This window comes from Xenopus laevis, chromosome 4S (genome assembly GCF_017654675.1).
Source record: "Xenopus laevis strain J_2021 chromosome 4S, Xenopus_laevis_v10.1, whole genome shotgun sequence".
NCBI lineage: Eukaryota > Metazoa > Chordata > Amphibia > Anura > Pipidae > Xenopus > Xenopus laevis.
The window spans coordinates 89,874,792-89,902,051 of record NC_054378.1 but is presented as its reverse complement, the minus strand read 5'-3'; the positions used below and the strand labels follow the sequence as shown (position 1 = coordinate 89,902,051).

General features: G+C 36.3%; 1 protein-coding gene across 5 annotated transcripts in view; it reads right to left on the bottom strand.

Annotated features, from left to right (window-relative positions):
* LOC108715694 (netrin-G1) overlaps positions 1 to 27,260 on the bottom strand; it is a 145,758-nt gene that overhangs the window by 107,535 nt on the left and 10,963 nt on the right. For all 5 annotated transcript variants that reach the window (XM_041561561.1, XM_041561558.1, XM_041561560.1 and 2 more), the window contains exon 2: positions 18,856 to 19,588. In XM_041561561.1, the coding sequence (XP_041417495.1) occupies positions 18,856 to 19,086 (231 nt within the window). In that variant the 5' untranslated portion in view covers positions 19,087 to 19,588. The remainder of the gene's footprint in view (positions 1 to 18,855; positions 19,589 to 27,260) is intronic.

Genomic DNA, 27,260 nt, shown 5'->3' with positions numbered 1-27,260 from the left:
ACACAGCCCACATCAAAAAACCATTGGGAATTCTTACATTGACTTATATGCAACCTCGACAGGTCTGAGATGTCGGATTTTCTGATTCAAACTTTTCCATCCTCGGGGTATAATAAATTATTTTTTTAAATGATTTTTTAAAAGTCCAATTTTATACTAAAAAAAATCACAAATTCTTCAGGATTTTTGCATTCACAGTTTAGTAAATAACCCCTTTTTGTTTATTGAATACTGATCAGTAGCATTTTGTACATTTTCCCATTAAGTTTCCCTTTCTACTTGACGTTTTAAATAAGTGTTGCTAAATGCTCCCTAATGAATTCACAGGCTCCATATTTATTTAAAAATCAAGCTCCTAATGTATTTAATTACTATGTTCGTATCTTACAAATACTTGTGTCTTAATTACACCAAATTAAATGGAACTGTGGGCAGGCAACTAAACCTAATATATATATTTATATAACCAGTTACTGTATATACAGACAACTAGGCTTGGTTTAATACTCTTATTTCTGTTTGTGGAACTGTTGCTCTGAGATTTTTCTTTTTAATTAAATGTAATCTGTATTGTTCATTGTGTATTGAACAGAAATGTAATCAAGCAGAGAACCTTGTTTCCCAATCCTCATTGTGCATTTTAGACTGTTATTTTTTTTTTACTGGTTTAAAAGCCCTACTGTGTATTCATGAATTATGACATCACTTTTTATACTGCCTACTGAGGACCATATGACTAATCATTTATCAAAATGCAGAAAACTTCCTGTGCATGAACAAATAAAAGAATAATGATGTTCTGGATAGTGATTGCCACCATGTAAGTAGGGGCCCTCGCATTTCCTGGGAGTCCTATTTTCACTGAACATGCCTAAATGAAATTTTAGTAATTGAAGAAGGCAATATACAGGGGTAATACAAAACTATAATGGATCTTTGGTTTTTATTTCAAGAGTGCTGTTTGCTGGAAAAGGAACGTTGTAGTTAATCATACCTTATAATTGATCTACTGTACATAATCTATATCGTTATTTTTGTTAAGTGCTCCCATCCACTTCAAATTCTGCCAAGCTTGTCTGAAAGCCTCTGCTGCCATTGCAGTAGTCATGGACAATTAGCTGCACTGAACAATATTAAAGAGAGATAAAGCCTTAAATATAATATGGAAAAATAATGCTTTTTATATATTGAACCTCAAATACCAGCCCAGAGGTCCAGCAGCACTACAACAGTAATGCCTCATTCCTTCAAAGTTTCCCACAGCAGCAGAAAGTGAAGATACATCTTTCATAATCATCATAGTAGATGATCCTACAGGGCTAATTAAGATTCTAAACACACTACTTACTATGATGCCATGTAAAGAGAACCTATATTAATTGACAATCAGACTCGTGTTCTGAATTTTATATACATATGTCTAAGCTAGGGCCATACTAGGCCATTCCGTTTGATATGCTTGCACCTGGAAGCATTGACTCCGCTCAGGTGCAGCTGTGGTAGATATCGGCTATGAAATGCTTTTTCTTTTGGCAAAAATCCCCTGCGTCTGTCTGCATCTGAGTGGAGACAATGCTTCCGGTGCAGCAAAGCAGCCGAAGATCGGTGGGAGAACATATTAGGAAATCGTCACCATTCTTCATACAACTATGCCAGACGTTATTTCTTGATGACTATGTGTATTCTTCAAAATACATGATTTTGTGGCTCAACTGACCTTTGCCATTGACTTGTAAATGAACTCAGAAGATTTACGGTAGCAAATATTAGAATTAGAACTGTTTCTTTGGTCGATAAATCTCACAATCAAATTGACATTCAAATAGGGGGATTAAAATTTGAATGTGTGATTATGATTCAATTTCGAAATTTATATTTATTATTCGACCCCTGATAAATCTGCCCATTAGTGATTACTTTCTTCCTAAGGAAACTTTATTTACTTACTCATGATGATTTAAATTCAAGTGGGTATATAAAGGTCATATGTATTTACGTATTAGTGATGGTGAAATAGCTGCAAGTGGGCCCTTTTTATTAAAAATGTCTAAGGCAGCAATCAAGAGAAATAGGCCATGAGTCCACCCTAAAACAAATGTGGCATGTGCTTCAAATGACAGTTCTAAAGGTGGACAGATGTCCATTTAATAATTTCTGGTCAATAATCCCATTTTAAAATTTGTAAACAGTAGAATATCATGGACGGTGGCTGCTTGTTGGCTTCAGCCATGGAAATCCCCTCTCAAAAGTCATAGCACTATTGGATAATGCGAAAAAACAGATTTTGGGACTTGAACTTTTTTACTATTGCTGGCAAGGTTTTTGTCCCTTAGTTCGTCAGTTGAGAATTTACTGTCTCAATGACTGCATGCAGTTTCAACCAATAATAGCATAATATTCATTGCAGCAAGGATAAAGGTTGTAATATGGAAGGACACAGAGGTAGAATTACTACTTTATCAAATTTCTTCCCACATAATTGCTACTTTTGCTGTTGATATATTCTCCCTTCAGACTGGCTGACATTGCAAATAATTCTCTCCTGCCAATTACAATTCTAAAGGCCTTGTCCATAGTGATGGGCGAATTTGCCCTGTTTCGATTTGCCATGAATTTCCCGCAAAATTCGCAAATCAATTCGCTGGCGAAATGTGCAAATTCACTGAGAATTTGAGCCTGGTGAATAAATTCGTCCATCACTCCTTGTCCACTTTTTGGTCTGCAGTCTTTATTTGTAGAAGCCATGTACAAAGTACAGGATGTGCTCCATTATTTTAAAAATACTAGCCACTTAAAGCTTTGTGGTTCATTTGGGCTTTAAAAGTGATGCAGCTTTGGATTGTGTTTTCAACACCATCTTCAGCTTCAGTGCACATGCCTCCCTTTTTACGCTCTGCCTTTTATTTAATTTAAGAAGCTAAACCCTCATTTCTGGATTTTTTTACTTGAAACCGTATCTATCAAGCAAGGCATAATTACTATTACAGGTATAGGACCTGTTATCCAGAATGCGTGGGACCTGGGGTTTCTAAATCATGTAAACATTAAATAAACCCAATAGGCTGGTTTTGCTTCCAACGAGGATCAATTATATCTTAGTTGGGATCAAGTACAATGTAATGTTTTATTATTACAGAGGAAATTTTTTTTTTAAAAAAAAAAGATTGGGTTATTTTATTATAATGGAGTCTATGGGAGGCAACCTTCCTTAATTTGGAGCATTCGGGATAACGGGTTTCTGGATAATGGAAACCATAACTGTATTACTATCATTACATGCATTTACAAGACAACATACTCTGCAGTGTTGTACAATAAATGTTTGTATTAAACATACAAGAAAACATACAAAAACCACCAACAACCAATACAAGAGGTAGAGAGGGTCCAAAAGAACTTACAATCTAAAAGTAAGGTATGTACAAAAGCCATACAGCAAGCAACTGAGTCATCTCAGTTCAGCATTTACGGTTGAAGTTATAGTAACCTGTGGCAACTATTGCAGTTTTGACACAATGGAACCTTTACTCACGTACTGTTGCATTCAGGATTCCATTTGCATTTAGGGATGTGCACTATAGGGATCATTTATGCTCTATAGGGATTATTTATGAAGTGCAGTGTGCAATGCAATGTTGAATGCACTTGCTATAATGAAGCTTTTATACATAATGAAGCTTTCACACCACAATACCAGTGCAATTGTGTGTGTGTGTGTGGATTTACACTTGGTGCAAATGACCGTCTTATCCATTCTGAGAGGTAATTGTATAATTTCTCTCTGCATTAAAATGATATTTGCATCTTATGACGTCTTTGGTTTATTTTCCATCTTTGCAGTAGAGTGTTACAGACCTATTACTGATTGGTAGCACTTGGGCAATTTTGCAATGTTTGTAAATCAGCCCCTAGGTCTCAACACAATTTTTCAATTGCTGCAATTGTACAAATTTATAAAACTGCCATATAGAAAAGTATTTCAGCCCTGCTAATTAGTGCTTCCGTTAACCTTGTTGCCTCAAGTCACAGTGACAGGTATTGTGAATAAGGTGCACAGTCAACATTATAGGGCAGTAGTGGCCATACTTTACTATTTCGGGGGCCAACTTTTAGTGGTGTTGTCCCATTATGATCTACATCCATAAAAGCATTGTTAGCATTTTGTTTCATGGACAATATTACTTAAATATTATATTCATTTATGAGAGAATTTATTTTGCTATTTTTAGCAAACAACTATTTCTTATGCAACCTTAACAGAATAAATATCTGAATGAAAAGCATGAAATAGGAGGGTGATTTAGCTGTTTGTTGGCAGTGTTTTGAAATCTACTGATCACCAGCTAAAGGTCTACTGGTAGTAATGATTCTATAGGGGTATGGCAAATCATTAAAATGCATCCAGTGTATTTATTCTGTTTCTTCTGATGAATAGTGTGCAGCTGTGTCTATTGATATTGGGGACTCTGGAGCTGGTAGTAGCTCAGTAGCTCCAGGGTTACATCAATAGGCACACCATGCCAGATTGCATGCAACCCTCACTATGAAAATTCAACTTGCATTTAATCTGACACATCTGGGGCAAATGTGGTTGAATTCAGTGCACAGTTTCAATTATGCTGGAGGAAATAAACAAAACATAGTAATGTGCATCCAAACTTGCACTTTGCACATTGCACCCCTAATAGGTGCAAGGGAGCCCTGTTCTTCTAACATCTCACTTTTGGGCATGTGCTAAATCCATGGTTAGATTATTATTCTGCCACTACAGGCAAATGCTGGTGTGCATATAGAAACTATATGAAAGTATGCTCATGTACACCCATGGAAAGGATAAAACAGGAGGACTCGCACTGATTTTGTAAACTGTCTACTGTTAGTAGCCCCTGTTATATTTCATACGTAAATTTAAAGACATTATTTTAATAATCCTCATATAAGACCAAGGCAAATGTTACTGGAAATCTGTTCACATGTAACTGATTTAATCATAGTAATCCTGCTGTAACACATTTACATCCAATATTCTTTTCCTTATAAAAGATCCTGCCCAGAGAAAAAAGCATTTCCTAAAACCTGATGCAGTACACATCAATATACAGCACAGTGAGGAGAATGAGCTAACAAGCAGTATTGGCCTATTTCTTCCTCTCCCTCCTACTATAAATATTTAGCAATGCTGAATATCTGGCTCATCTTCACAGTTGGGGGTGCATGCAGATAAGGGTCTGGGAGCAATGAATAATGTAGAAGGAAAGCAGAGAGAAGTCGGCAGGAATCCTCCTGAATTCTCCTGAATTTTGCAGTATTTGTCACAAGTAAAGGCAGAAATTGGCAAGTAATGACGGAGGTCGTCAGCTCCCTCTCTGCGTAGAGGTAACATTGGTATTCAAGGTGCAGCCCGCTGGAGAGCTGACATCTCATTAAAATGAAAATGATGCAATTTCTCTTTCTCCTCCTTAATGGGGATGTGTGACAATGTAATTGACGACTGTTTATGTGGCTCTGATGGATTCGCACTTTCCCTTCCCACTGAAAACTTTTAAAACCAGGCACGTCAGGCTAACTTTCCTTTTGCTACTATTTTCTCTATGGCAAATTTTTTCATGTGATGTAAGCCATCTATAACTGCTTGATTCAACTATCACTATGACCCAAATATTGCTGAACAACAGCTCCCTGGATAGTCCAAGATGGGAGTCCTGAGAACTGTAGTACAACAAATCAGAGAAGGATTTTAAAATCAACACAGTTTTTTTTTAATGCTTTCCACAGCTCCCCAAGACCACAGTATTATTTAAGACCTTTGGGGCCACCGGAGGCTCACCTCAAAGGCCTCTGAAAGCCACCAACTGATAACATCTGCTGTGTAGTGATGGGTGAATCTGTCCCATTTCGCTTCTCTGAAAAATTTGCGATATGGCCAAAAATTTGCGAAACACATTGAAGTTAATGGGCGACAAATAAATGCCGTAATCTGTGAGCCACCAAAAAAAGACACTCACAGATTCTGCTGTATTTCACAAGAAAAAAGTTGTCATGAAAAGCCCATCGACTTTAATTTAAAGTCGATGGGCCGCTGTGAAGAACTTTCACGATTTCCCCTTGGCTTCACAATTTGTTTTCATAAATGTACTCATACCTAGTCATAAACTGACAAGTGACGGGGTTAATATATACAGTTCAACTCCTCACTTTGGCTCTTTTGATGGATAACCTGAGTATCCTATACAAAGCATGTCTTCATTTTTAACGAGAAAAGAGAAGCTGCCCCACTCAGTGAGCTGTAATTTTACTTTAATAAGACACTATTGATAATCAATAGGTTAATCACTTTGCTCTAATGAGAGGCAGAGTATTGGTGATAGAACGCAGATGGTTTCCTAACAAGAACTTGAATATTTAACAAGCTCCTTAGGCGAAAATTAGAGAAAAAACAGTGGTAAACTTTAATATAAGCCTTGTATTAACTGTATGAACAGAAAGATGCTATAAGATACATGTTACACTTTATTCTGTAAAAATATTAAATTAAGTATTAACCCCTATTAATTCTTTCACTGGTAGCTGTCACTATGCTAACACTTGCATGCACTTACTGCAATTTCATAAACAATAAGTTGAACATCAGAGTGTTAAGCCTATATAAAGCATCTATTATATATCATATTTATACAGTATTTTACTGTTTTTTTTTTAATAAAAACAAGGATCAACGTCCCTATTATCATATAAATGAGGCAAGGACATGCAAATTAAAGCAAAGTTATTAGTCATTATGAACAAAACATCATAACCATTGTCAATATCATCATTTTCATCATAGCTTTGACAATGGAGTGTTGCAAGTCTTAGATTTATTATGTCTACTCTTTATTATATCCTTCACCGTGCCTTCCCTTTGCTTTCTGTATTATAACTATTGAAAATGTTGAAAAAGCCTAAAGTCAAGTTTTAGTTCCAGAATCTACAGAATTACCGCTACTAACTGAACTGTATCTGTAAGTAACCTCTAACCATCAGCTGTCTGCAGAGAATTCCTGTCCTTGTAACCTGCTTGAGGTTAGGCTCTCATTCAATCTTTTGGCCAACTCAACATGGTTCCTTCTCCTATAGGGATATAATGTTACAATACTAGAATTTTCAAGTTGTTTTCAAATTTAAAATGCTTGAACATCTTATATGTGCAGTTATTTAAGAAATACCTGTCAATTCGAAAACTTGAACACTTAACAACGTAACAAAATATCTTGAACATAGCGAAATAACACTCATTTTGAATGATTCTGTCAAATTTCCCAAACTTGAATTGCAAAATTGCTTGAAATCTCCCATTGACTTCTGCATACGTTTTTAGAGGGTAAAGTCTAAGTTTTCACAAGATTTTTGGCCTTAATAAATCTTGAATATTATAGTGTTGGCTCAAATTTGAATTCACTACTCTTGCCACAAAAAATATTTTGAATATTATCAGTTTGGAAACCCAGATTTAAATTTGCCATATGTGCCACAAAAAGGAAAATTTGTTCACACAAAGGCCTATACGTATTTTCAAAATGCGAATATTTTTTATTGCATATATGGACAACTTTAATTTCATTATTAACATTTGTAATATGGTGAGTTGGGTTCACAATATAATGTGCTCCTGAATATGTCAAAGTTGATTGAACACGATCAAGCTGGCAAATCCTTATATGCTTAGAACTGTTCAATAGCCTGGTCAATATTATTGACTTTATACTATTCAAATCAACCTGTATAAGCTGTAGTTACATGGATGTACCATAAAGTAAAGTATTATTTCATTTATAATATCATTTAATATTTGCAGGCTTAAATAGTGCTAGTTTTCATACCAATACAATGCAGTTTTAATAATGTCTAGGCCTCTAAACAATGGATAGTTAGTTTGAATAATTCAGCTATAGGACATCACTGATTGAATTTTTAGTCTTTTAAGAACACCTTTGAATGAGCTGAATAAAGCCTCTTTTTTCTGCAGTGATTTTCCAATAATGATGTTATTATATTTAACAGTGTTTAATTTGTTACTTAATTATTAATGAGTTTTGTCTTGTGGGACAACATGAACAGATACATTCACAGGATTGAATTTTGGTTTTGTTCCTATCGATGCAGCATCATTAGTGTATGGGGATAATGCTATAAATGTACTTTTGTCATATACAGATAAACCTCAATTTGACATCCCCTGATTTTAAGTTTTTACTCATTTTACATTATTATTGTGGGTCCCACAAATATAATATATTTCCATTATTTTACATTTTCCTGGATTTTACATCAAATTTTTCTGGTCCCCTGGAAAACATAAAATTGGGGTTCCGTTGACTGAGTTGTTATATGATTTTTGGTATTTTTTTTTCAATGAATGGTTGGAGACCCCTATACTATGGATTCTGGTGTCATTCATAAAGGTATGAAAATAATGGTCTTTTCCAGTCAAACAAAACGAATGATAATATGGTTATTTATTGTCAAACTGGCAATAACCATAGTATGATTGTGCTAGTTGAAGACTTTGTTGCAAGTGATATCTTTACACACATCACAGCAGACAAAGTATACAGTACATATTAATTTCATGACTTTTTCTTAACATATCACTAGTCTGTCCCATTCCTAATTTCTATTTCATAGTAACAGGCCACGTATATCCATGCAGTACAATGGGTAATACATATCCCAAGAATAGATAAAAGCTAATTAATGCAAAATGCATCTACAGTAACTCTGCCTCTGCAGGGATAATGTGCCAGGCACATGAAGACTACCTAATTTAGTTTGGATTGGCTGCACTCAAGGGTTTAAATTTCTCTTTGCTCAGCATCCTATCTCTATAACCACAACATACAGCCTTCCGCTCTTTTAGTGTCTCTAACAGTTGCTTTAATGAAAGCTGTAGATCAGGCAAAGCTACCTTTCTAATAAACTGGCAGTGGTGCCAGGGAAAGGTGCTAGGATAATCTTCCCAAAAAAAGAGACATAGTTACCTATAGGTACATAATAAAGTTAGCTATGCTCCATATTGTTATGCAGGAAAATTAACGGAGACTGGATCAACTAAGAAAATGATTAAAAGGAGAGTTTCATAACAATTTAACAATTGTATGTGTCTTGTATTTAATCTCATGATACAGAGTTGTGCAGAACAGAAATGATTTGGTAAAGGCAAACAAGTATTATACAATTTAGTCATAAGGAGGATCGTCTGTTTCAATGGAATCCCTTCAGTTGATCAGAATATTAACTAAATACAGTATGCACTTTACAGGGAACTAATGTGAATATGAAGAAATTAGTACTTTTTATTACAAACAATATTTTGCATATAATTAAAGTAAAGTCAAAGGGTAAAGCAGTAGACCTGAATGTCCTGTAAGGCAGCAGAACAAGTTGGAGAGGGCAATGTAAAGTAGATAACACCCCATGAAAAATAGTGGAATCAGTAGTCAGTTGGTTCCCACCAGTACAAGCATTCTGGATGGACAGATATAAGGGCAGAGTGTCCGATTACCTTGAAATGTTGAAGTAGGGAAAGGACGATGAAAGCCCCCTTTAGAGAATGACCCTTGTCATAATACTGTCAGTAATTAGAACTGTGCCACTACCAACCCTTCTACTAGAGGAGACTGCCATAATAATAATAACAAATAATAATAAAGAATGCAATTCAAAAATAAAAAAAAAATACTTAAAATAATGCTTACTATTTGGAAAATGTTACGTTGACAATCCCTTTGTCCTGTAATTATTATGTCATCCAAATATGAAAGGCTACTCTTTTACTTTACAGTTCAAGTTTTCAAAGATGGAAATATATTTTCTGCACTGATATATCATAACAATATAATGGCCTTAATGAATTATAACAGTCTGTGCTGTTATTAATATTAGTACAATTTCTCTGATATGTTGGGTCTGAGCTTTTAAACAATATTCTTCATATAACAAAACAGACTGATTTTAAGAGAAGTGGCTATAATATATATCCTTTTATTTAATTGCCTACATATTTCAAAAATGATGTTACCAAATTGTACATTGCTCAAGAAGTGTGCACCCATAGGAAGACAAGGGGGAGAATAATGAATTCCCCATAGCTTTTTTTCTCCATGGCAAGGAAAAATATATCTTCAAATTTGATCTAAGTATATAAGGTTCCACTAATATAATATCATATGTCTGCATTTCTACTGTTAATACAAGAATATAACTAATGGCTGGCTTGTGGCAATTCTAAACGAAAGTAGGGGAATTATATCTCCCAACTGGCCAATAGATAAGAGTCATTCACAGCCAATACCTTCTGTATTCCATCCAATCCTATTGCTATTCAAAACAGGCATAATTTAAGGGATTAATTGCCTTTTTTTAAAATTAGTTGCAGATTCAAAGGTTTTTATTAGCCTCCCTGGGCTGCGGTATTCTTGGATATATCATTAATTCAAATAGCCAAGATGAAATATCACATAAGTGAAAAGCTTTATGTTTCTGCATACTTTACTTTACTATACCTTCTAGTTCGTTTAAACCGGCCACATATCGGCCACACAAGGGGATATTTAAACCTTTAGGTAGAAACACAGGAGGGTATTCTCACATCAAATACCTCAAGCATACAATAAGTATTTTGGCCAATCTTTTTTGAGGAGGTTGAAGTTCAACTGGAAATATTCCAACTTACAAAACACATTAATATAATTTGTACAAATAAAAGGCACAAACCTTTTTAGGATAGAGAAAAGTATTGGTACAGAATTTTTAACTGATTATATTTAGAACATTTCTTATTTCAATATGAAGCTTATAAAAAATGTTAAATTTTCTTGATGAGGCTATAACAATGCAGCAAAACACTGTTAGGGGCACATTTACTATTGGTCGAATATCTAGGGTTAATTAATCCCCGATATTCGACTCTCGAAGTCGAAGGCTTTACCGCAAATGCTTTGAGCGAACAATCGAATGATTTTTCCTTCGATTGTTCGCTCAAAGCATTTGTGGAAAATCGAACGATTCGAAGGATTTTAATCCATCAATCAAAGGATTTTCCTTCGATCAAAAAAAGCTTAGAAAGATTATGGGGACCTTCCCCATAGGCTAATGGTGCTCGGTAGGTTTTAAGTGGCGAAGTAGGTGGTCGAAGTTTTTTTTAAAGAGACAGTACTTCGACTATCGAATGGTCGAGTAGTCGAACGATTTTTAGTTCGAATTGTTTGATTCGAAGCAGTAGTCGAAGGTCGAAGTAGCCAATTCGATGATGGAAGTAGCCAAAAAAAATACTTCGAAATTCGAGGTATTTTTCATTCTAATCCTTCACTCGAGCTAAGTAAATGTGCCACTTAATGTCTGTCTTTCTACTCTATATGTGAAATCTCAATGTGGATTTTCAGCAGCACAGTTACAAAACAATTTTCTGTCTGCCAGCCTTTCAAACCTGAACCTCATGATCCACCCAGTGCCTTTTTTCTGAAGTCCACACAGTAGTGGAGAAAGATGAGTTAGGCAATGGGTACTATTAATTTATACTCTCTGGTGATTCTGAATTTATAGTTGGCGAAGGCAAGTCTGGCCCAAGAGGTAACTTTCAGTCAGATCTCAATCTTAGTGAATTTGCGTAGTTACGTTCGTTCGCCTGGCGTTAGGGTGCGAAGTTCTTCGCTAGTGAAGTTACGCCACTATAGTGAATTTTTGCCAGCGTTAGTCACTTCACCCTTTAGTAAATTTCCTCCATAGGCTCCATGGCAGGTGTGGGTATAAATCAGTGAGCAGCCCTTCAAAGCAACTTAACTTTGGGAGGGTATCATTTTCATCATTTACAATTTGCTGACATTGCCCATCATTTTAATGACAGGTAAATATAGTAGCATATAAATCAAATATTTATCACACATTATTTATCACATTGGAGATCCCTAACCAACGCTGCTAATATAATGCAAAATGACAACGTGTCAGGACAGGCAGAGAATGTATCTCCTGCTCTCACCGAACAGTGTCATTACTGGCAATTGAATATCCAGCTGTCTCTGCTGTCAGACCCAGATTAGTTTATATCTGAGAGAGATACATTGCAGATTAGTTACATTACGACCATTCTCCAGGGGTCGAACAAACACATTAAGGCTTCTCAGTTTGCGCAAACACAAAACAAACATCATGGGATCTCTGATAAAATATAAATATATTAGAACTCTGTGTTTTTAACAAACCTTAGCAGAAAACAACATGTTTCAGAGATGCCCATGCCAGAAACGTAGGGGTGTATAGAGTGAATGAATGCTGTAGTTTATAGAAATGTTCAGATATGATAGGAGTACTCATAAAATACATCAGAATACCATCCAGAGATAAGTACATACACTTTCAGAAGAGTAAGAAGAAAGGTTATGGGTACTGTGTATTTTTCATATGAATTATCCATGACTCTTTTGATAAACATCCCAGCATAATTAAGATAGTTTTATCAATGCTCTGGAACATAACTCTGTTTTGCAAATTGGGGTATTCAGGGCATGCCCCTGAACCATTCTGGTCATGCCAAGTTATGCAAATACACACCCCCAACCCAACTCAATATAGTTGATACTTTGGACTCCAGAAATGCAGACAAACACATTATCTCAGTGGTTCCCAAAGTGGCCAAGGAAATCGGAGTAGAGACAGTGTTAACTTAGTCTGAATGGTAGTTAAGGTAACATTTTGGGAGACACATCTCTAAACCCAGCGTAAAGGTCTATTAGGGTGATATTTGGGTTGATAACATTTGCTGTCTTAGATAATGTTGGAACTAAGGCTGAATTATGGATACATCAATATTGTCCTATATTTGTACCCTTATTATAAGCAAGGCTGGTTCTGAATAAAGGTTGGCACTCCAAGGGAAGCTGGAACTGCAAAATGCCCAACACCCATTGATTTAACATATTACAGTAGAACACATGCTTCTTAATTAAGCACTACAAATGAACTCTCCATGGCAGAAAGTTAGTGCAAATCACTCTACACCACATTAACACTTGCAAGTTTAGAACCTGTAATAAAATTTGTTTAAATAACAACTATATATTAAAGAGGGAATTCTGCATGCTATGGGGCATCATGGTAACTCTAAATAACATGGGACCAGTCTTTGAGTGCACTCCAACAGTTGGAAATACCTACATAACTGAACATTGCCAAACCTGGCAGCAAATTCAGACGGAACATTGACACAGTAAAGTATCTGTTCTGCAAGGTGCTTGGTCAGTGGGCTGCACTCCATCATTTCAAGCCAAAGTCTCAGTTCTGCAATTATTTTTCTCACATAACTTCTGAACCAACTCGTAATGCCCTTTTTCTGTTTGTAGAAGAAAATTTATATGTCTGAAATGTGGGCAATTATATTTACTTTGGTCAGTTGTTCTATATGAATATGATTCACTGTAAAATAAATCTGTAGTGGATGTCTTGCCCCACACTTACATTCCTGGGTGTTGCATATAGTATGTGACTATGTGACTGTGAAAGCACAATAAAAGTGTAGACATGCTGAAAAATAATTTCTGTAGTTACTGCTTTTCTACATAAATAAAATGTAATATTAATGTCTGCAGTCAGGATAAACCAAACAAATGCTAAGTACAAGACTGAACACCCAGAAAGCAGCATTTTACCATTCAGTAATTTCTGTGTAGACTCACTATTACAGCTCTTCAGAAAGTGAACAGATGTTACTGAAATAAAGCTATACTGAAATATATATATATATAATATATATATATATATATATATATATATATATATATATATATATATAAATATTGCACACACACACTCATTGATTTAAACAGAATAATTTATGGCACAGAAGTAATTATAGACATATGATCAACTCTCTAGAATATCTGGCAATCCCCTCAATTTGAGGAACTATAAGAAAAGCATATTTCAGGACTATGGAGGAAACATACTTTGCACTGTACATAATGTAATTACTTTATTCTATAAAAGTGCTACTGGGCTTCCCCCCCAGGTGCTTGGAGAAGTGGCAGGGGAACTCAGCCCTAAGGCCAATTATAGGATGAAATTTGGGAAGAATAACCATTTTCACCCCCTAGACACACCTGAAAGCCAAGCTTGAAGTCAATTAGAGTGACATAAAAGGCACAAACCTTTTTAGGATAGAGAAAAGTATTGGTACAGAATTTTTAACTGATTATATTTAGAACATTTCTTATTTCAATATGAAGCTTATAAAAAATGTTAAATTTTCTTGATGAGGCTATAACAATGCAGCAAAACACTGTTAGGGGCACATTTACTATTGGTCGAATATCTAGGGTTAATTAATCCCCGATATTCGACTCTCGAAGTCGAAGGCTTTACCGCAAATGCTTTGAGCGAACAATCGAATGATTTTTCCTTCGATTGTTCGCTCAAAGCATTTGTGGAAAATCGAACGATTCGAAGGATTTTAATCCATCAATCAAAGGATTTTCCTTCGATCAAAAAAAGCTTAGAAAGATTATGGGGACCTTCCCCATAGGCTAATGGTGCTCGGTAGGTTTTAAGTGGCGAAGTAGGTGGTCGAAGTTTTTTTTAAAGAGACAGTACTTCGACTATCGAATGGTCGAATAGTCGAACGATTTTTAGTTCGAATTGTTTGATTCGAAGCAGTAGTCGAAGGTCGAAGTAGCCAATTCGATGATGGAAGTAGCCAAAAAAAATACTTCGAAATTCGAGGTATTTTTCATTCTAATCCTTCACTCGAGCTAAGTAAATGTGCCACTTAATGTCTGTCTTTCTACTCTATATGTGAAATCTCAATGTGGATTTTCAGCAGCACAGTTACAAAACAATTTTCTGTCTGCCAGCCTTTCAAACCTGAACCTCATGATCCACCCAGTGCCTTTTTTCTGAAGTCCACACAGTAGTGGAGAAAGATGAGTTAGGCAATGGGTACTATTAATTTATACTCTCTGGTGATTCTGAATTTATATTCCTTAATAAAGGGAGAACATAGACACATGCAGTATGCACTCTGTGTTTACCACTTTACAGAGGAGTCAAGTAGAAACACATTTTATCACATAATTGATGTATTTAAATATCTCTTCCACATCCTGCAGACTACCACTATCATTTATTTAAATATATGTGTGCAATAATCAGGGCCAGAACTAGGTGTAGGCAGAAGAGGCAGCTGCCTAGGGCGCAACGATAGGGGGAGGGGTCGCTCGGCAGCTACCTCTAAAATTGTCTTCTGCCTACCCCTAGTCCATGTTCGCTCCCCTCAGTCTTACTCCCCTTCCTTCCCTCTGTCACCCTCCCTTCACCCCACTCTTGTTGCTGCTTTAAATGTTGGCTCTTGCTCGAAAAAAAATGTAATTTGAAAACTGCATTTTATATTTGCTTTACGACTTAATGCCTTTCTAACTGGTTGATCTTCACTTCTGCAATTTGATTCTGTTGTAAATCAATGCAATCAATCAACTGTCCAGCGCAGTATCATTTGTGCTCACATAATTACTTTATAGTAAAAATCCAAGTCCCACTTGAACTCCTTCAGTTACATTGAGTAGTTGATACAATAGCCTGTCCTCTGCAGTTCCATCAAAATGATCTGAGATAGCTAAAAATCAGAACAGAATCCCTTTAATGCTAAATAATTGTGTTTGTGATGATTTTTTTGCAAAGAAACAACTGAACAGTAGTTGCCACAAGATAAAAATCACTATTCCAATGCACGTCACACAGAGCACTTGGCTGAAGTAAATGGTAACACCACATGGAACTCTGATGTTACCTGGCAACTCCCTGCATATGGTATATCATTTTTCTTACATTGTATATAGAACACACCATTCTCTCTTCTGCCACTCAGTACTGAAAAAAAATTTGACTATTGCATATTATTAATGCAGCTGAACTGCAGAGGACAGGTATAAGTAATGAATGGAGGCATATACATGAACAATGCCATCTTACCAGTTTAGGAGAACCTCAGTTCTGTTTATATTTTGTCTAACTTGCTTCAAATACAGTACAGTACAGAACTGTTATCCTTTTAACTGCTCTATAGTAATGGTGACATCTCTAAAGTACTTGTCTCCCTATTTAAAACCCAGTACAACAGGAAATTCCTGTGAATTTGTTAAAATACACCTATTTTTCTTCTTCAGCTGTTTATAAAATTCAGCTTTGAGAAATTGTTATTTCCAACTCTTTTTTAATGCAATTCTGTTTCATCCATTTTCTCATTTCATCCTTTTTAAAACAAATTTTGGCAGGCTTTCCCATGAAAATATTGATTATTAAAAAAATTCAAACCTGGCACAAGCCTTTAATACCAATGAAACTGTGAGAGGCTAAAATTATCAACCTTTTTGATGACTGAATACAATGTTGACAGATTTTTCCACCAACATACAGTACTGTATTTCCTTCTAACACAAAATGTTGCTCTGGGGTGCTGGGGTGTGGGCTGAACAGTGGGTATATAATTGAGCACCAAAGTGTATGAGTAATAATTCATACCCGACCACCTTATTTTAAATGTTATAAGTAATAGTTCTTTTATATGCTGGCGCATGAGCAAATGAATGAGTACTACTTTTACCTGGGTGGAAGGTAAAAGAAGAGCGGTTGTTGGGTTAAACAAGGGCCCAGACTAGGGATAGGCAATGGAAGAGGTATGTAACTAGTATCCCCTAACCATTGCACCCCAGCATGTTGATGTGTTCCTCTACTATAGAGGCGCAATAGGTCCACATAATTATCTGATCCTTGGCTTGGGATCTGAACAATAACATCATCAGGATTTAGGTGGTCAGATTGGATAAGATTGGTTTGTTTAGGAACCAAAAGCAGATTGTAATGTGCAAGGTTGGATGTTCCTGACTATACCATATACCTGCAGTACTTAGTAAAGTGCTTCTTTAAGGCTTGGGGACAGGGTAACTGCCCTAAAACTGACTCCGATAACAAATGCAGTATTTACTTGATAGCAAGGCACATTAGCATTTTGGATACAACAGACAACTAGAATGTAATCAAATAAACACAAGTGTTTTGACGGTCTCCATGGAGCATTAAATTCATTAAGGGAACCAGAAGCAATAAACCTGGATGCAACAGAGTTGGCTCGATAAATGCCCAATTTTACCCATACTGAGGAAAGAAACAGATAATAATATCACAATGATAATAATATCACAATAAGAACAGGCAGATGATAAAAGCTGTGCTATTCTTCTGAAGAACAGTTTTGAAACTAGAATGTACTGAAGTCCTTGATGGGGTCATAATACACAAAAAAAGTTTAAATATTCTTAAGAAAATGCACGTGATTTTTCTATTCCAGTGGAAATGTATTCACTTTTATTGTGCCAATTATTAACCCTCTGAAATTTGTCCTGTAAGACTTTGTATGACTGTGTTGTAACCCACAATTCTCTGGCAGAATAAAACACAGCAAGGCTAATTTACCAGTGGTGCCATGTAGTTTACCTGATTTGCTTAGGGTCGGATTTCGAGTGCAGTCTCCCCTAGGCCTCACAGTCACACCCCCCAAGCACATGTGCCGGAGCATGTCCACAGTGCTCCTTAGCATTAGCACCCCTAATATTTTGCCGCCCTAGGTGCGGGCCTTTATGGCCTCGCCACAAATCAGGGCCTGGATTTGCTAGGGACAACTGAAGCAGGTGCTGCGAGTAACTGTTATGTGCTATATAGAGCATGCTGCAGTGGTGGTAGTACATTACCCAAAAGATAGAGCACGTCTACAGAATTCCCCTGTATAATATTCAAGCCATAAATATTCTGTAACTATAAAGTGAATAAAGTACCCCAATTGTAAAATATAAACATATTATAAGTCACCAAGGAGTTCCATGACCATATAAAAGCACGAGGTTGAAGATTGTGTGTTTTTATACAGGTCATGGAACTCTGAGGTTACTGCTAATATCCTCATATTTTCCAACAAGTGGTACTTTATGTATTAATATTTAATGTTTTAGTTAGTCATGTGACAAAGATGTCATTACTAAGCTGCTTTTATAACAATTGACATCACTTAGAGCCCTTTATAAGGATATAATTTACAAAAGCTTTTATACAGTATGTGTCATGGAACTCGAGGTTACTTCTAATATACTCACGTTTTCCAACTTGATACACAAGTTTTAGTGAGTCATGTGACAGAAATGGCATCACAAAGCTCCATTTATAACTGATGACATCACTAAGAGCCATTTATGAGGATACAATTTACACTGTTTTACAGGGTATTCATAAGGCTATATATATATATTTACAATATATGCTGTGTATATATATATATAGATATATATATATATATATAAATATATATACACATATATACATATATATTGCCCCATTCTCCTAAAACTCAGCAACAATTAGGGATGCACCTAATCCACTATTTTAGGATTCAGACGAATCCTGAATCTTTTGTCGGCTATTCTGCCAAATCCGGAACCGTCATTTACATATGCAAATTAAGGCTAGGAAGTGCTTGTTTGTGTGATGTTGGAATTTAGGTGGAGTTAGGTGAGGAGCAAATTCTTCCTTTAGTTTAAATGTCCCAATGCGTCTATTCAATTCACATTTTTTAAAATTCTTTCCTCTGTGCAATATCTATCCATAAATCATTTGGCAGTAGTCCTACCTCTATTCCAATAGTGTTACTAATGTGATAGAAAATACATAATTAACTCATAAACTGCCTGACAGTAGGAGGTGTATTTATTGCCCATGGCACACAGGATTAAAACCCATATATTGGCATTGATCTCTGTCTGCATGCTAAATGTTGTCTCTTACCATGGCACAGAACGTTTCTGGAGGGTCCCCGCAGGTGCTGTCTGGAGGATCCAGCTTTACATTCATATATTGTGTCATGTCTATAGATTCTGGCTGACAGGCCATATATTCCCAAACTATCCCCTCGTCAGACTTTGTTAATGTCTTGCATACATCGTAGTGTCCATGCTGCATTGCTATGGAGATAGTCACCCAAAGGGTTTGGAGAGACAGCACCATAAAAAGGTACATGGTGAGATGTTTCTAGATGACAATAAATAAACAACTGGATGACTGTAAAGAAAAAAACTTTTACAGCCTATATTTGATCTGGGTTATGTCTCCTCAGGAACATGACAAAAACTCAACATTATCATTCCTTACAGGCCCATCAAGTACAGACTCTTTAGCACGTGGCATAAGTAAAAGAACGTACATAGAAACTTTCGAGTGGTGGATTTTACACAGAACCTTCAGCTGAAGCTCAAGATGACAACTTGGATTAGAGAGATTTTCAGGAGGCTCTTATGTTTAATTAAATGGATCGGATCTGTCCTGGTGCATCTTGTAACGTTAGACCTGAATAGTCTGTATGTACAATGCTTTCAGATATAAGATTCACAAGCAAAAAAGATAGTTTTGTACAGAGATTAAATGGAGAGAATCCTTTGTTCAGAGGTTGTGGCTGAAGAAAGAGAGGCGCTGTTTTGTACTTGCTGCCAATCAGTTTGCTTTTGCCTTTTGGCTTCTGTACCTTTAAAAGAGAGTAGAAAAAAGAAAAAAGGAGAGGTTAGCGTTTATTGTGTGAAAAAATCTATTCAGTTCTGTAAAGGCATACAATCATACAAACTTTTGTTGGATCTTATCAATAAGAGAAGCAGATATTCTTTGCTTCTACACCTCTGATTGTAAATCAGCTACAAGAGTCTCTTACATGCCATACACACTCAAAAGGTGCTTGTATGTTAAGACTGAGTGTCAATGCCAAAGAAGTTATCATTTACCCAGCTCTCCTTTTTACACTAGGGCATGGGTATACAATTATCCAATGTCCATGATGCCAAATTCTCATAATTAACTGATATAAAACATTTTTAAGAGAATTCTCTCTCTCTCTATTTGTATATAGTAAGGACTCTCCTATCAGAATTGTTTGCCTTTTACCCAGTTGCCTTTCATTTTAGTTATATGCAGAAGGGCCACAAATGCTGTATCTGCCTCTCCCACAAATAATAAAAAATAAACAAATGGCAAATTGTCTCAGAATATCACTCAATATAACATCATACTAATAGTTAATTCACAGGTGAACAACTCCTTTAAAGTTAATATGTATAATAATAGCTTTAGGAAACGTCCATAATAGGCAGGGTGCTTCTCTTCAATACCTTCATACCATATAACTTTGTTATAGCTTATACTGTTATATTATATATTATACAACAGGCTGTTTGCTAATAATTATTTTCCACATTATTTAGAGATTACTAAAAGGCATAGTGGAACAAAAGAAAATACCCACCACTATCCACATTTAAAAGTTTTGGGTAAAACTGCATTTCTCAGATCAGAAAGTAATTAGCTTGTAAATTACCAGCAATTCGAATCCAAAAAAAAAACTACTCTATAGCTCAGTGGCTATCATATCCATAAAGTATCTTAACTAGCCCGCCATGGGAAAAGGCATGCAAATTAGTGTAACCCATGACAAGAAAGGCAGTAGATTGCAAAATTTTTTGGGTAACATTCATGAATTCCTTGCAAGGTTCATGCTTTGAGCCTCTTTTCTTGTGAACTGTATTGTTAGAGAAACTTATCAGTTGGTCACATTTATTTAGCAGGCAGCCAGCTGCAACCAGAAAATAATAACAGCAGAAGAACAACCAGAGAGCACTGAACTGCTAATGTCTAGACAAAGGAATAATGTGCTAATGTCACACTAGCAGGTAAAGCCTTGCAGGTTGATCCTTTTCTAACAAGTTAAATGACAGGATGAATAAATCAGCTGTAGAGACCTGCAACTAAACTGGATAAGGGGATGGAAGATTTAAATTATGAGGGCATACTGTCAAAGTTGGGGTTGTTTTCTCTGGAAAAAATATGCTTGCGAGGGGACATGATTACTCTTTACCTGTACATCATATACACCAGTGGGCATTATAGACAAATAGCAGATCCATTAAGATGGATCACTGCACCAGAGGCCACCCCTTTAACCTAGAGGATAAGAACTTTCATTTGAAGCTACATACTGTAGGTTTGTGATACTAATATCTACAATTAGTATATAACCTATATATTATATAGGTTAGTTTATAGCTAAGGCTGTATAAGTGTGTGTGTGTGTGTATGTGTGTGTGTGTGTGTGTGTGTGTACTGTATGTACTGTATGTACTGTATGTACTGTATGTACCTGGGTTTGGAGGGGTTGAACTTGATGGACTTTGATCAGAACTTAACAATGTACTGTAACTATGTACTGTCATCACCATCATCATCATTTGCAAATTTGTTCTCTTTACAAATTTTATTAAATTTTGCCCATTGTGTGCAATGTCAAGCAGTTTTGGCCTGCCTCTAATGATGTGAAGTTGACAAAGGTTAATAAGGACCAGGCCTACAATAAATGACTCTTGGGTCACAAACTCCAGGAATTCACCAGAGGATTATTATTTGCAATTTATCTGGAGTTCACTAACAAACAGAGATTTTTTGTTGCCATCAGGGCACATGTAAAAACTGAACTCACGTCTACTAAAACACATTTATCCCAATAGAACAAACATTTGTAATGATTATTGTTTCTTGTGTGAATTGTACATCTTTAGGTTGCTTGGTATCTGTAATCAAGCTGTATCCTGGCTCTCTTCTTAACTTTGTAGCTACTCCAACTGGATAAACTAATGCCACCTCAAATTGAATATAACAAAAACTGAACTAATCATCTCGCCACCTAAACCTGTTTCTAATCTCCCCCCTTACTTTGTATAGTGATTATATACTGAACCCTGTAAACTCGACATCACGAGGGAGTCTGGAGTGAGTAAGCAGAACTACTACTCGCGACCCCACATGGACTTTTTATTGGACTGAATGCGCAAAAACCCGTCAGGGTAAATGTGAGTGTAATTTTTTAATTGATTTTAAATTGTTTTTAAATAAAAACGGTATTATACTATCACCGGTTTTATCTCTGGCATTGGAACCTGGAAGGAATGTCGTGACCCAAAGGAGGGACCAGAAAGAGCTTTCCGTTACATGCATAACACCACTGTTGTGGTTTGTAAGTAGGCATTTCTATAGAAGGCGCTTCACTCCTGGAATATATTTACTTTTTCGCAGGGAAGCCATCACCTTCCTATCACCTCTATTGCTACCTTACCACCCCCCCCCCCCATTAACAGCCATTTGAAGGAAAAAGGGGAGAAAACACGTACTTAATATTAAGTGCATGCACAGGGTGACATTACATATTTGGAACGTATTACGCTATGCTTGTTTTTAATTTCTGTTGCCACAGGCGCTGATCTCTTCTCTTATATATATCCCCCTGGGAACATATATACGCTTGATTTTGGACTTATATACAGTTGAGAGACTGTGAAGGGGTCGGCAAGAAATTATCTAAGAGACTGACATTCTTAATTGGCTGCATTTGTAAGCTGTATATTGTTTTTATTCGACATATTATCTGCTGGTAGTCTTTGACTCCTACCTGTCCTTCTCTGACCATATTGATAACGCTTTCAAAACCTGTCAAAATCCATCCCTTTCTTTTACCGGCAACAGTTAAGAAGCTCATGCATGTTCTAATCATATCTTGACTATACTACTACAACTTACTATTAATGGCCTTTCTAAATCCCATCTCGCCCCACTGCTAAATACTGCTGCCAGAATTCTCCTCCTCTTATCCAAGATTTTACATTCCCCTCCCCTGCTGAAGTCCTTATCATGGATTCCCATAAAACAAAGAATAACTTACAAACTCCTCCTCATAACCATCAAACTCCCTCATTCCTCTGCACCTTACTACATCTCTTCTGATGTATGTCCATATGTTCCTAGTCAACTCCTCCGCTCATCTCAGAGCCACCACTTGAATGCACCCCCACTAATACTGCTGTTTTTCACCTTAAACCTTTATCTCTTGCTGCTTCTTCCATTTTGAATGCCACCCCTGAATTCCTCTTGAGATAATCCTCTCTCAGTATCTTCATAAATAAATTCAAAGACTACCTCTAGTAGCACTTACATAATAACTGCACACGAAACTGACACTTATATGGCAGTGTCACCCACTGAAACCTACAGCACTAAACATTCTCCTATCCTTGTCTTTAAGTTACACTCCCACTTAGATTGTAAGCTCTGTGGGGCAAGTTTTTGTGGATTACAGCATGTGGTGTGCAGTTAGAATTTATACTGTGTTGTAGGTAAGGGCGGGGCCCTGTTGCTACTCCAGAACTTGCGGTTTCCAAAGAGCAGAACGCAGTATGTAAAACACAAAAAAATTGCCATTTTGCAATTTGCACACTTTATTTGTGCGAATAGTTTTTCTCTTTGAGGCTTTTATCACATTCCCCCATTTGTTCTTTAAGGAAAGGTACTCCTATTCAAAGTAAAATATTTTCTTTGTGGAGAAAATATGTTTATATATATACAAGTGGTAGCCAAGTGGCAGCCATTGTGGATCCTCCATGAAGAACCAAAATGTGTGTTAAACATTAAATTAGATCCTAGCTGCCTCGCAATTATTAATTGAAAACTGGTCTAATTCACCCACTCCAGAGTCTAATCATATTCTCTGTGCAGAATCATGAAACTTAAATTAGCTAAAAGGCTTGTTTTCTACAAGCAGGAGAACTTAATTCAATCAGGCTCCAGTCCAAAGGAAATTGGCAATTTGCACTGATTGTCCTTAAAAAAATCACTGGAAAATTTGCTTGAAATAACTGTTTTCAAAATTTTTACAACTACGGCTATCAGTCTGATTTGTTTCTAACTAATAGAGGGAATGATAACAGTTCTATTCAGAAAATCCTAGACTCTGTGTAAATGTTTAGACAAGTAACATTGGGAGAAACAGGCATTATAGATATTCTCCAGTATTAATGGCACAACTCTGAGTATCTCCTCCCAGTGTCCTTCTTCATAGGAAAATAAAGAGAAACATCTTATCTCAGAGCCTTAGTTGCTCAAGAAAGAGACAAAGCTAGCGAGTAATAAAACATACTTTGCTTGAGTCTTGAATGTTCATTTAATAATGCTGACTGCAGGACAGGAGTAAATAGTGTTTGCAAAAACTAAATTGGTAACTAGACCATGAGCAAACTTTGACCCTGTAATTACATGTCCCTCCAAATGGCTTTAAACTGTATTTGCATATGATTTGAGAGTAAAACTAGTACTATCTTTATTACAGATATGGCATTAATCCCATATCTTCTGTGTCTTCATGTCTACATAGTTATCATTATATTTCCCTTATCTTATCTTTCATTCTATCTTTAGTTTGTTCAGCATCCTTTCACATTCTGCTTTCCTACTATATCCTTAGTTTCCTCATCCCTTTTTACTATACACTAAGGTGCAGATTTATCAAGGGTCGAAGTGAAAATTCGAAGTAAATAAATTCGAATTTCGAGCTAGGCCATCGATTAGGCCAAAATTTGATTTGAATTTGAAAAATTTTTACTAATAGAATATCGAAATTTATCGTGTACTGTTTCTTTAAAACTTCGACTTTGACCATTCACCATCTAATACCTGCCAAATTGCTGTTTTAGCCTATGGGGGACCTCCTAGAACCTGTTTGGAATCATTTGGTGGACTTTGAAAAATCTAAGTTTTTTGGGACAAATGCTTTGTTTTGACTTTGATCGAATGCTCTAAAACTTCAATTCTAACGATTTGAATACAGCCTATTCATCCAAAGTTAAAAACTTCAATTTTTTTAATAGATTTCAATTGGTCTTTTTTTAATTCAAATTTCGAAGTTATGGGAGTTCAAAAAAACTCCCATTACTTCTAAATTTGACCCTTGATAAATCTGCCCCTAAGTCAACTTCTCCTTCTTGAGTCTCTATATCCTTCTATCTTACCTCTCTTTTCATTGAGAAGGACAGGAGAAGAAATACAGAGGTGGAAGCTTGCCCATAAAGCAATACAGAAATACAAACGGAATTTATTTTTATTTTGAAAAAATATCACTTTTTTGGCAGTTGCATGAATACGTATTCTTCCTTGAAACCCTGGGTCCTAAGAGTAATTGTTCTTAGAGATCTTTCAAATGGATGAGATGTAAATATGACTTGCATTTGAAGCCTGGGTAAAGAGGATGACATTACCCTACTCCGAGTGAATACGTTCTCTGAGTGAATGCTGCCTGCAGCTTCTTTCTATTATAGACATAGTTACATAGTTACATAGTTATATAGTTACATAGTTAAATTGGGTTGAAAAAAGACAAAGTCCATCAAGTTCAACCCCTCCAAATGAAAACCCAGCATCCATACACACACCCCTCCCTACTTTTAATTAAATTCTATATACCCATATCTATACTAACTATAGAGCTTAGTATCACAATAGCCTTTGATATTATGTCTGTCCAAAAAATCATCCAAGCCATTCTTAAAGGCATTAACTGAATCAGCCATCACAACATCACCCGGCAGTGCATTCCACAACCTCACTGTCCTGACTGTGAAGAACCCCCTACGTTGCTTCAAATGAAAGTTCTTTTCTTCTAGTCTAAAGGGGTGGCCTCTGGTACGGTGATCCTCTTTATGGGTAAAAAGGTCCCGTGCTATTTGTCTATAATGTCCTCTAATGTACTTGTAAAGTGTAATCATGTACCCTCGCAAGAGCCTTTTTTCCAGAGAAAACAACTCCAACCAGTCTACCCTTATAAGTTAAGTCTTCCATCCCTCTAACCAATTTAGTTGCATGTCTCTGCACTCTCTCCAGTTCATTTATATCCCTCTTAAGGACTGGAGTCCAAAACTGCACTGCATACTCCAGATGAGGCCTTACCAGGGACCTATAAATTGGCATAATTATGTTTTCATCCCTTGAGTTAATGCCCTTTTTTATGCAAGACAGAACTTTATTTCTTTAGTTTAGTTCTTTAGTGGCTTTAGTAGCCACAGAATGACACTGCCCAGAATTAGACAACTTGTTATCTACAAAAACCCCTAGATCCTTCTCATTTAAGGAAACTCCCAACACACTGCCATTTAGTTTATAACTTGCATTTATATTATTTTTGCCAAAGTGCATAACCTTGCATTTATCTACATTGAGCCTCATTTTCCAATTTAGACAGATCACTCTGAAAAGTGGCAGCATCCTGCATGGAACCTATAGTTCTGCACAATTTAGTATCATCTGCAAAAATAGAAACAGTAGTTTCAATGCCCACCTCCAGGTCATTAATAAACAAGTTGAAAAGCAAGGAACCTAATACAGAGCCCTGTGGTACTCCACTAACAACACTGGTCCAATTAGAAAATGTCCCATTTACCACCACTCTTTGTAGTCTATCTTTTAGCCAGTTCTCTATCCAGGTACAAATACTATGTTCCAGGCCAACATTCCTTAACAAGTAACCTTTTGTGTGGCACTGTATCAAATGCTTTAGCAAAGTAAATCACATCCACTGCCATCGCAGAATCGAGGTTGCTGCTTACCTAAAAGAAATTAAGTTAGTCTGGCAAGATCTATTACGCATAAAACCATGCTGCCACAAACTTATAGTATTGTGAATTGCTATTAAGTCCAGTATCTTATCCTTATTAACCCTTCGAAAAGCTTTCCTACTACTGATGTCAGACTAACTGGCCTATAGTTTTGAGGCTGAGAACGGGATCCTTTTTTTGAATAGAGGCACCACATTAGCAATTCGCCAGTCTCTCGGCACAATTCCAGACCTCAATGAATCCTGAAAAATTGGCAATCACAGCGCTAAGCTCACTAAGTACCCTGGGATGAATACCATCTGGCCCCGGACCTTTGTTAATCTAAACATGTTCTAGTTTCTTTTGAATTTCCTTATGTGTGAACCATGCATCATTAGTTGTATTACTAGAATTGGGACTATTAAGAAGGAAACCATCATTAACTGGTTCCTCATTTGTGTAGACAGATGAAAAATATGAGTTCAGAATCTGCCCTTTAATTTTGTTTTCATCAACTAGCTGACCCCCCTCTGTAAAAGTCCCACCCTTTCCTGCTTCATTTTTTTACTATTGACATATTTTAAAAATAATTTTGGATTTTTTTTACTGCTTGCTGCAATATTCTTTTCCATATCAATTTTAGCTTGCCTTATAGCTCCTTTGCATGATTTATTGGCCTTCTTGTACTTTATAAATGATTCAGCTGTCCCAGCTAACTTGAAAGCTTTAAAAGCAAGTCTTTTC